Here is an 11913-nt window from a genome sequence, read left to right on the forward strand (position 1 = left end):
TCTGGTACAACACTGAATTCCAAAGCACTTCTGGTTTTTCCATATGTTATTTTCAGTTTACCATCAGCTCTAATTTCTAAATCTAGAAATTCACAGTGAGCTGTAAATAAACAATGAACAAGAAGAGTTTCTAGTATTCCTCCTTCGTGTCTTTTATTAATTATCTTCAACAAAAAGTTGACTGAAACGTTATGAGTGATGACAATAATATCAAGAGGCAGAATTTTCCTCTCACGGTTTTCCAAACTACATTGATTGTAACAATAGAATGGCTCAGCAATAGTGACTTAATTTTTGAAGACTGCAGTCAATGTTATCATTTGTTCAACAGATATTGTCTCTAAATCTGCTGGGCTAGAAAGCATCTGCATGATGTCTTCATGGCTGAGTACAATGGTGGGCTTCCAGTTAAGAGAGTAAGTTCAAAAACAGAAATCACCTTCAAGAGCACATAACAGGGTTTGAAAAACAAAATCCTCTAATGTAGACAAAAGGGACTTTCTGAGCAGCAGGGAGAAAAGTAATATAATCTCAAGACCATGGAGTTGGTATGTGTGATCTTGAGACCATATATTCACAAAAGTAAGACTGCTGTGCAGCTGGTCTGTGATGTCCGCAGCCTAACGTGGGATGGCACAAACCTTGTACGGATGGGGCTGCAGCGTGCCCCCAAAAATGGGCTCAGTGTTGACCATCGTCACTCCCTCGGGGAGCCGGAAGGTAAATGCCCGTAGCAGGTTGGCAAAGAAAATGAAGAGCTCAGTCCTTGCCAGATGCTCCCCCAAACACACCCGGTGCCCTGTGGGAGGAAGAAGAGGGCAATGACGGTGAATTTATCACTCTTACCTCAGACAACTTGAAATGAATTTATTTAATCATATAAGTGAAGAACAAAGAATTGTTCTTCCCGGAAGATATCATGCTCCGGTTTTCTAAGCATCTGCATAAGTGATTGAAAGTGCTTCCAAACGTATGCCTGGAGTTGAAATGTGTGCCACAAATGAACAACCATAATCATTAGCAGAGAATTTCCTTCCAAAAATAGGGCAAGCTGTATGCATACATTTACCAGTATGCCTCTGATTTTCCATGTTATTATTTGTTCAGTAGAACAGATGTTTACAATTAGATTGGGAAATATTACCAAAAATAAGTTTAAGTTTACCACTGTTTTTCACAAAGAGGCTTAAAGTAGACAACCAGCAGGTCTTTAATAGATGCCTTATTTCTACTGTCCCAACCCAACCCACTGATGTTTGTGGTGTCAGTAAATTTACCTATCGAGAATGGCAAAAAAGCTTCTTGGCTCACAAAGTTTCCATCCTTATCCAAGAAATGACCAGGGCTGAACCGTCGAGGTGTTTCCCAGTGCTCTGGGTCATACAAAGAAGAAGCAATATTTGGAAGAACAATGCTGCCCTGAAAGGAGAGAAACGTTAGTTCTGGCTGATCATCTTCTCTCGGCAGCCAGAAACTGAGAGGTGAGACCAGTGTTAGACATTGCTTGCTTTTGGTGTTCAGCGTTATGGGTTGGTAAGCCTTGGTGCAAATAGGTTTGAAACCACAATTTGCTCTACTGATAGAGGAAAGGCCTGTAGTGAGAAATGGTACCTTTTTGAGAGGAAATCCCAGCAATGTTGTGTTCCTCACGCACACCCTGGGCATGCCAATAGAGATAATGTTGCTGAAGCGCTGGATCTCATGAATCACAGCATTCGTATAAGGCAGTTTTCTCCGATGCTCATAGCAGATGGTCTGGGAAGGACCCAAAACAGCATCCAGCTCCTTCTGCACTTTCTCTATGGAGAAATATTCACCATTTCAGGTGGGAAAACACATCACCGTATTCAAAGACATTTTCCATTTAGAACTACTAGGACGGCAACAAAACTAATACAAGAATGTAGCACATTTTATAATGAACAGTCAGTGGGGTGTTCCAGCAGCTTGAACGTGTATGAACTTTATTGGTCTGACACTATTTGATGCTATATTAATAAAAGGCGTTTGTTGCTCAGAATTTTAGAACTCAGCATTCCCTTGTGCTTCAGTGCAAGAGATAACTGATTTATCATTGAGTTTTCTTTTGGCCAGGTGCCTTTGGAACTTACAGCCATTTACAGCCAATACAGTCATAGATGTCTGGAATTCAAGCAAGGTGATTCTGTACCTTAAAAGCCGAATTCCTATTAAAAGAAAATGGGTCTTATGCAGGACTTGTTAAATGAAGCAATGCCAGCTTCTTGGCACTTACCTTTTGGTCAAGAGTAGTACCATTGAAATCACTTACTGCCCAGCATCATTTTGTTTCATAAATTTCAAGAGAGGCAGCATACACATAATAAAACTGCCCTAGATTTACAACAAATCATCTAGTCTTTTCCAGGCCCTTTAAAACAATACTAAAATGCATGGAAGTCTATTTTCTATTGATCTGTTTATGTTCATTCCAAAGAGACCTGCTCTGAAACTGCCAGCAGCCCATCACAAAGGTCAGGTAACTCCAAAAAGCATCTCCAATCCAGTAGTTCAGAGAAGGAGAACCCACTTAAGTGATTAGGTTAAAAAAAACCAAACTTTTCCATATGGCACATACTGCTTAACATGGTCATTGGGTGTCAATGCAGGCAAAACTATGAATGGGATTAAAAGACACTGGTTGATAGGGGACAGACATACTGGTGTACGTTCATTACAAGAGTCTGGATGAAACATATGACTCAAGAAGCTGGGCATGGATCATCCTGCACACACCCAGCTTTCCCAAGTATGTGCAGGGTGTTATATTTAGATAAGAAAAATTATTTAGGTGAGTCAGCACTTTCATAACCTTAATTACAGGGTGATAATAACCATGCAATAACACGAGATTAAATAGACCTTATTGTCTGACAGCTACGCGTTAAGCAATTTTTTTCTTATCTTCATCTCTCTCATCCATTTAAATTCCTCTTCTTCTCTGGGTATTTGCACATGTTCTGCTATCTAACAATGGCTTCTCTGTTATCCAGCATAAGAAGGGATTCTCCGGTTTTCATTTAGCATTCTGTATCAGTGACTGATATGTAAATGATAGGCTTAAAAATAAACTACTACTAAAATATACATAGACATAGCAGATAAACCATCAAATTCTCCTCCCAGCTGGAACAATGTCTGCTGCAAGAAACTCAAATGCATCATAGAGTTGATTTAAGCTCAGATTAAACTGACACGCTGATACCTTTGGCTCAGAAATGGACTGATAGACAATAAACATGAAGCTGCCAATTGCCCTTCAGCTGGTGAGCTTTACTGCTCTGACCTACAGAGCACACAGAAGGGCAGCACCCCCTATAGCCCCCAGCACTCATAGCGGGCACAACACAAAACCAAACTGAAGTTCCCAAAAAGCGGCATCCCTGCTTTCACACATCAGTTTATGGTTTATTATTTTCAGCCAAATGTACTGCTCTCTAAGACAGAAACCAACTCAAGATCTATTAAAATGTTACATCTGTGCTGTTTTACCACATTAGAGATATATGTGATGCATTTACCTACTTCCCATTACCTTGAACATCCGGATATGCCACCATATAGAGCAGGCCCCAGTTTAAAGTAGTGCTTGTTGTCTCTGATCCACCCAAGAAGAGGTCATTTATAGAATGAACCATGTTTTCTTCATTGTACGTAGACTTGGGTTCATCTCCAGACTGTAAAAAGTAAGAAAAGAGGTTTATTATGTAGATACCAAAATCAAGAAGGAACATTGTTACATTTTTGGAGAATTCATTACCAACATTTAGGGAGGATATGCCTTATTTTTCCAATGGAGCAGAATGGAAAAGATATTTTTCCCTACTGTAATATCACATCTCTTTATATTTCCCCTACATGTCCACTCTAAAAACAGTACTTAAACATTAAAGTGTTCATACTGTGAAAATAAAACAAGAAGATCCAAAGAACCAAATGTTAGGCTGACATCCATCCTGAACTATATGTACAGTATGTAGAACACTGCACTCTGGCTCTCCAATCCCCTTCCATCCCTCTTGTGGTCTGCTTCTAAATCCAGTGTTTTTTCACATAGGCCACAAATAATTCCTTAATTAAGAAAACCAGCACTACATTAACTAACCTTTAATGAAAGAAAGGTTCATAATGGATGATTTAACAGTCTTTCCCCTTACACCCCATTAATGTACGACCAAGCAGAACACACACTTACTTTTTCAATGTGAGCTAGATAAAAGTCAATGAAATCCTGCGGTTCATCTGGTATCTCTCTCTCCTTGTGCTTTCTGATCTCCTGCCTTGTAAAAGAGCTCAGGATGTCATAGCAAGACAGTGCTGTCTTATGAGGACCAGGGAGACGGCACATCAGCCAGGGGAAGATTTCATACAGCTGCAGGAGTGACATACAAGAGGTATCACAAAGTCTCTATCACTCTGAAATGCACTTAGACCTACTTTAAAAAGCAGCTAATATCAATATTAGCACATGGAGATTTTTTTCATAACAGATAAAATATTCTGAGTACATTTGTGTTTTTGAGTTGTGAAATGATATGCAGCATAATTTCCAGCTGTGTTAATGGTGAGACTCAGAGTTACACGGACCTTCACGCTCAGCCAAAATCCAAACTAGAGTGATTATCGTTAGAATGGGCTGTAGCCATTTATTCAGTTATTCAGCCTGTCTTCAGTTAGGCTGAACTGCACTCGGGCATTTTAAAAGCGAGTCCTGCCCCCCAGTGGAGGATGCCAGGAAACGAAGAAGTAAAGGCATTGCAAACCATCCTCACCAGGAGGTGTAAAAACAGTTGGTGAACCCCCAAAAAAGGCCACCTAGCAAAGGCTGGTGTACAAACTGTGTAGTTCCCCAAAGCACTCTGTACTGAAAGACCTCTGGAAGAGTCCTCAATAAAACCTGACATAACATACATGAAATAACCAGATTTCTCAGCCTTCCTCTTATTGAACTTATCTTGTATTCTGCTAATTACACCTGGCTAAATTAGAGACACTACGCTAAATTAGTGTGACTAAATTAGAGGGACTGTATACTATATTTGGGGTGGTAAATCACATTTCCAGATCTGACATCCAGCATTTATCATGATGGCCTATGCAGGCCATTTGTTGGGCATGAAGGTTGAGCAACTTCGTACCAAACATGACCCAGGAGCTCGTGTCATCATCACATCAGCTCGTGTCATGCTGTGAAGACCTAAGAGCAAACTACTTTACTGTGAAACAATGAGCACAAGTGATGAAGACTGGTACGTAGTGCATTACCATCCCATTTGAAGACAGTGTGATGCCCAGTAGAGACACATGGGCCATTGCTCACTCATTAGAAACTGTTATGCCCAACAGCCACCTCTCAAATCTGCATTTCCCACTCTCTGTGTTGTTCAGCCAAAGACAACAGATCATTTACTTACATGGTGAAGAAGGCTGCCTCCAAATTTGAAGATATGCTCCGTGGCTCTAATCAGTTCATGGAAGGTTTCATCCTCTCTGGAGAAGCGGTGTCCATAAACAACAGCACAAATTACATTGGAGACGGAATGAATGAGAGGGTAATAAGGATCCAGAGGTTTCTCTGCAACCACAACAATAAACATCACCCTGAATGGCTCACATTTTGCTTCATAGGATCCCTGAAGAACTTTCAAGCAGGCACTGCATTTCACAATTAGTAACCTTCTTATAAAACTGTAATCATCATCACCACTTAAGTTGGAGGAGACCCTAAGGGCCACCTGGCCCCACTCCCTGCACTGAACAGGGACACCTACAGCTCCATCAGGTGCTCAGAGCCCCGTTCAGCCCAACCTTGGGTGTCTCCAGGGATACCACCTCTCTGGGCAACCTGTGACAATGCCTCACCAGCCTTATTGTAAAAACTTCCTTATAGCCAGCCTAAAACTCTCCTCTTTTGGTTTGAACCATTTCTCCTCATCCTATCACAGCAGACCTTGCTGAAGAGTCCATCCCCCTATTTCTCATAGCCCCTTTTAGATACTGAAAAGCTGCCATTGGTATCCTACTGACTTTTTACAGCCATGGTGCAATCAGTAAGAAAATTAATAAGAAAATAATTTCACAGCTTCAGAGAAAAAGAGTGTAAAGAAACATATTTACATCTGTACTGATGCAGCTGTTCAACACCCAAGGCACAATTCTGCTTAGGAACTTATTGTTCTCAGCTTCAGGAGTCGTCTTCTTCTCCTGCACACGTGGCCAAAACTCTATCTCTCCTAGTTCTTAAGTCAAGAGACTGGGTTGGATTTAATTACTTCTAGTTGACACAGTGCTAGCCACAGCATGCCCTGGTTTACTGTGCTTTGGATAATGACCAGTATTGGGAAATACAACTCAAATGCTCCTAACTGGGTTGATCAGGATAAAATGTTGTAATGAAAACAAAACTGTACTCTGCCTTCCAGAGCGCATGCAAATAGTGCTGCAGTGTTTAATTCTGAGCCTCCCACTGAGTCTGAAAAAGCACAGGACTGGGTGCTTTGTGTTTCCAGTCTGTTCTACATTGATGTCATATGACTCATGAAAAGGAGATTGAAGTGTGATCCACTAAAGACATCAGGCCAATGACATCAATGAATTGATTTGTGTCACAGAGATACCTTTCAAACTCGCAAAGAATTCCAGCAGGTGCTGGGCCTCTTCTTGCACTCGTTGTTCCAGACCTCTCTTCCCCAGACCCAGGTTGCGTAGAGTCTTCAGTGCAAACCTCCTCTGCTGCTTCCACGTGTGACCAGTGGCCAACATAATCCCTGAGTCCATGCAAGGAAGAATTCTTTATCATGCTAACATTTACTACAGATAAAGTAGTTATTCCTAAATATCACAGTGTTGCTGCAAGTGGAGTTGTAGAAGTCCAACAGGAAACATTTTGCAAGACTGTGATGATTGCAGCTGCTTGGAGACCTCAATGCATTACAATTACAGTAGGCAAAGACCTAAACAAATTCACAGACATACATCTATAATACATTTTTTTGTTCCAAATAGGAAAAACTCAGAGCTGTGAAGTAGCTTAACTATGGTCTTCATCAATGCTGAATCAAACTCAGACTGCTTAGCCAGGCTAGGTACAGGCCTGAGATAATAATGATGGGAAGAAGAAAATTAGGAGCTTGGGAATGTCCAGTGTGGTTGGGGAGCATGGAACCTATAATGAGGATGGAGGAAGTCACCCCTCATAGACATACCCTGCCACTGTGGTGCTGTTAGGGGTGGGTACCAGCTACAAAAGAGTTGCAATTGCAAAGATAATGTTTCTGTGCAAAAAAATCACCATACCTTTTCCTTTGGCCATAGCTCTAAAGAAAGGAGACACCAGCCTCCCAGACACATCTTCAGGATGTGTGGTCATACCATCCTTCACTGCTTGGAATCCATTCAGTACGATCACCGGGGCCCATCCAAACCACAAGGTGAACACGTTGCCGTAACTTTTTGCCAGCTGTGGATGGGAGAGGAGCCAGCAAAGCACAGCTGAAATCCCACACACCACAAACAGAAGATGAACCTGTTTTTATGCTAATTACAGGACCAGCCCTAACATGGAATGATGTTCTGCATCTTCTCCATGAGATTACAATTATATGTGAGAAGGTATGAATGTCTTTTCCAGCATTCACTGCTGGAAACAGCTGAGTTTGCCAGCTATTCAGAGCCACAGATTTATGCCAGCAGACATCAAGTAGGTTCTACTTGTATACGAACCAAGGCTCAGTTCACAAGAGTCTCATCGTCTGCTGTTCACGATAGAGGATATTTGCCATCCAAAAGACATTTTCTGTTGTTTATTTCAAGAGGGTTTCCTCCATTAACAAAACTTCTGTGGCTTTTTTTTAGATCCCATCAATATCACGAGCACATCCACACACAGCAGACCTTCAGTGTCTGTTTACCAATGAAGTTAGAGAACAATACTCAGAGAAAGCTAAAAACTTGTGCTGTGAAAGTCACTCTTTAAAGTGCACTTCTTTTCCCCGACTTCAGATCTGATATGTTATCCCTAAAGGTGTTTAATCCTAAAGGATATTAAGTTTCACACAAGTTTGTCAAACTCGGGGTTAAAAGGGGAGAAGTTGAAGCGTTCGGATGGCTTTCACACAAATAACACAAGAAACAGCAAATTACAAAGACTTTTAAGCTGTCAGGATTATCTGAAAGTAAATACCTTCATGAGCTGGTCACGACTGATCTGGAAGTTCAGCTGCAGCAAGGTGCCAAGGACAGGGAGAGGAATTGGTCCAGGAGGAAGGCGCCTCCGTGCTCGTTGTAACTTTAAAAACTGCATAACCCAAAGGAAGACAACCAATGCTATCATAACTTGATTTATGAACAACATTGCTGCTGCTTTTACTGGATTCTCACTATTGAAAACAGCCTGCTGCAGCTATGAAGGCTGGTTGCTCAACCAGTTGTTTTTTTCGTAAGGGTTTAATTTTCACATAATAACTATTTATTCCACGCCCCTAACCCTCCCTCTTCATTATCAACCACTCTGTTCCTGACCCACCCATCACATTTTCATGTTGAAGCGTATTTAGGTACGTATCCCTCTCCTTTTTTTCATTCAGATTCCAGTTATCAAACACGGATCACGGGTTTTGTAGGAACTTAGCTGTGTCCAAGAATATTAACCCATGGCCAAGATTCTCCAGGCAATGTAAATACACGTATCCACATGCAAGCCCTCTGGCTAATTTCCTGAATCAATCATGGATGCACGAGCTCCTACAAATACATCATGAATGCTTTTAGAGAAGCAGTAACCGTACATACAAATGAAGCATGCAGATGTAAGTGGATACTAAATCTTGGAGTTTCTGACATGTTTTGTCTGTGTTTTATTTATACCTACATCCAGAACAGCCGCTGATTAGGGGTAATGGTGAAGCTGATAAAAGTTAAAAGCCTACATTTATCACAGAATAGAGATATCAGTATACAGGTATCTAATGCTCAACACACACAGTTAACCTAATAGGAATCTTGAGCTACAGTCAGAGCTAAAAGCCTCTCTTTGAGAACCAGTTGGAACATGCATGTGCCATACTTAGTAAGTGGAGAATAAATGTGGTATGAAGCAGAGCTCTTTGCCAAGACTCAAGACATGCAGGAAGTATAAAGCTGCTCCCAGGAGATCTTTATATGCTTGCAATCCCACCATGAAACTGCAAGACTTGTGCATCAGCTTGCTTCTTTCAGCAAGGGGTCAGGAGAGAATTGGACCATTGTCAGACCATTGTCTCCATAGGATTTATGGCTCTGGGACATGCAATGGGTGTACCCAGAATGAATGGCCTGGAGGCTGCCAGCCCACAGTTCCCAGACCTCTGCATCAGTTAGCTTTCAACCACATCACTTCGTTAGCATTAAAGCATAATGAAGGAATGCATATTGACCATTGGCTGTTTCAGTGCTTCTACAAAAGCTTTATTCGTTTGTAATGACAAGCTTATTTTTCAAGTCACTCATTTAACTCTCAGCAATACTTTTTACTCCAGGCTCAAGGACTATGTTTGTTTCAGCATCTTGAGATTTTCCACTGTAAATCTCTGAAACATTAGAAAATGTATTGCATTAGGATGGTCCAGCTCCTTGTGCTGCAGGCATCAAACAACGAGAATCATCAACAAAAACTACATGGTTTAGTGGACAATACTGGTGGTAGGTGGATGGTTGGACTTGATGGTCTTAGAGGTCTTTTCCAACCTTAACAATTCTGTGATTCTATGATCAGTGGTCATAGGTCAAGCAGTGCCCAACCCAACTTCAAGAAGCCTTTCAGAGGGATCCAGACATTGCAGCCAAAACCCTCCTAACATGGCTGATCTCCTCAATGATCTCAGTGATGAAGCAATAGCTGTAGGGCCTGGATCCAACACCAGAGACATGGAAGATCCTGGGAGCATGGGTAGGGATTCAGGCAGAAATAAACAAGGGTTGTGTAATTTCTGCTTTGTGTGCAAGAACGGTGATGCTCCGATGCTGACAACATTCTCTAAATGTATTTTCACAAGAAAGAATTTGGGAATGTTAAGACATAAACTCCATGGGTCACAACAGGAGCCCCACAACTATCACTTCTTTCCTGCCAAAGCTTCAGCATTCATAGAGAGAAAGGAAAAGCTGGCACTTACCCATGCTGATATCCACATTATCAGTTTGTCATTTGTTTTGGTTATTTTTTCCTCTTAGGTTTTTAACAACCGCTCCTTTTTCAAAGCTGTCCTGTTTTGCTGCTCTGAGACAAAGCTCCAAGCTGCTTTCTCCAACAATGCTATTATTCCTCTGTCTCTTCTGCTTGTGGGAGTGAGGAGGCTGCAATTCATGCTGCCATTATCTACTCTTTGGCTTAATGCAGACAAAGCTGTGTTGTTAGGGAATATAACTACAGCTACTCTGCAGGTAATATAAGAAACTGTTTAAGAATATGGTAAGACAAACAACTCTGTAATGTAGGAAGGGCAGTAAAAGCAGAAACTGGATATGGGACAAATAGAAATAAGGAAGACCCTGCAGCAAGGAAAATACAAAGGCAAATATATCCATCCAGCAGATGGGAGAGAGATAAGGGGAAAGATTTCAGTGAGGAGAGAATATCAGACTGCACAGGCCTGGGAGGCATCCAAAGAAAAACTTACAGGAGATGGAGTGCAATATGTGTGGAAGAAAATTAATGGAGGTTTGTGCGAGGGGGCTGAAAACATGGGTGTAAGAAAGCACATGGATGGAAAAGGGCTGAACTCATAAGCAGCTGCGTTAGGAAACAGAAAAAAATAGAATTTCCTTTGTAGACACAACACACAGCTTGCATAGAGAGCATATTCAAAGCTGAATTTCATGCTCTGAAATTATCCCTAGTGAGCTTAAGTAGGTATTTACCATGGACATTAGAAGGAACCCACAGTTCTGTTGAGTCCAGTTCTCTCCTGACCCCTAACAATGGCATACAGTAACCACCTTCTATGTCCTGCTGGAAGAAACACTTCCCATCCTCTCTAAAAAAATCCCTGTTAAATGTCAGTGACTGAACAAAAATGTGAATATCCATATTTACTAAGTACTGAAGTACAATGATCAGAAAGAGCTTCAAGAAATCTTGAGCAGTGGCAAATCTCCTGTTGGCAGTGATACGCTAATTTATGCTGATAGGTTTCAAGTCAGCAAACTGTGATAAAGAATCCATTAAAGAACTGGAAAGAATAAATGAAGCTGAATACACTATTGAAGGATCTGGAGCGAGCAACACCAGATGATTACTGATCATGAAAAATACACATTCTCATGTTGCTGCCAACCACAACGTGTTCATTAAAAGAAAAACCAATTTGACAACACTTAGTGCCTGTTTGCTGCTGCTCATCTTCCAGTCTCTGCTCCTTGCCTGAGTTATGAAAAGCTTTCCACCTCTGGCTGATAAACCCATTACTCTACTTCCGTCCCATTGGGCAGAATTACTCCTGCTTTGGCAAGTGAAATGCTCAACTCTCTTGACACCAGGTTGCACAACAGCAGACCTGATCAGTATAAGGAAAGCACAGAATCATTAAGGGTAGAAGAGACCTCCGAGATCATCTAGTTCAATTGTCTACCTATCACTCATACTGCCCACTAACCCATGTTACTTATTGCCACATCTCCATGGTTCTTGAACACCTCCAGGGATAGTAATTCTATCACCTCCAACTACAACAGTGTAATTGTTATCTCCAACACATCATCCACCAATATACAGGCTGAAAGATCTCTACACCCATCACCACAAATGCAACTGTGGTTTATGAGAAAGAACACACAGATATTTGATCACAGAACTTCTATTTTATAGACCTTGATTCAAGTTCTTTCCCTCTTGATGCTGTTCTAATAAATAAGGCCCAA

The 11913-nt window shown here is 41.3% G+C and overlaps 1 protein-coding gene across 1 annotated transcript; it reads right to left on the reverse strand.

Annotated features, from left to right (window-relative positions):
• Positions 1–127: 127 nt before the first annotated feature.
• On the reverse strand, positions 128–8710 carry LOC107318280 (cytochrome P450 2J2-like). Its single transcript, XM_015871925.2, has 9 exons — positions 8201–8710; positions 7315–7477; positions 6636–6785; positions 5433–5593; positions 4214–4390; positions 3554–3695; positions 1612–1799; positions 1278–1419; positions 128–799 (listed from the first exon to the last, which is right to left on the reverse strand). The coding sequence occupies exons 1-9, from the start codon at positions 8369–8371 to the stop codon at positions 621–623; spliced, it is 1473 nt and encodes a 490-aa protein (XP_015727411.1). The 5' UTR covers positions 8372–8710; the 3' UTR covers positions 128–620.
• Positions 8711–11913: the final 3203 nt, after the last annotated feature.

Source organism: Coturnix japonica, chromosome 9 (assembly GCF_001577835.2).
Source record: "Coturnix japonica isolate 7356 chromosome 9, Coturnix japonica 2.1, whole genome shotgun sequence".
Lineage (NCBI taxonomy): Eukaryota > Metazoa > Chordata > Aves > Galliformes > Phasianidae > Coturnix > Coturnix japonica.

Bases quoted from the DNA above. Each gene is read 5' to 3' on its own strand.
- LOC107318280 (XM_015871925.2), bottom strand. From the start codon at position 8,371: ATGTTGTTCATAAATCAAGTTATGATAGCATTGGTTGTCTTCCTTTGG. The intron at 7,478-8,200 runs GTATTTACTTTC...TCCCATCCACAG, and splicing joins GTCGTGACCAGCTCATGAAG to CTGGCAAAAAGTTACGGCAA. The intron at 5,594-6,635 runs GTATCTCTGTGA...TTGTGGTTGCAG, and splicing joins ATTCTTTGCGAGTTTGAAAG to AGAAACCTCTGGATCCTTAT.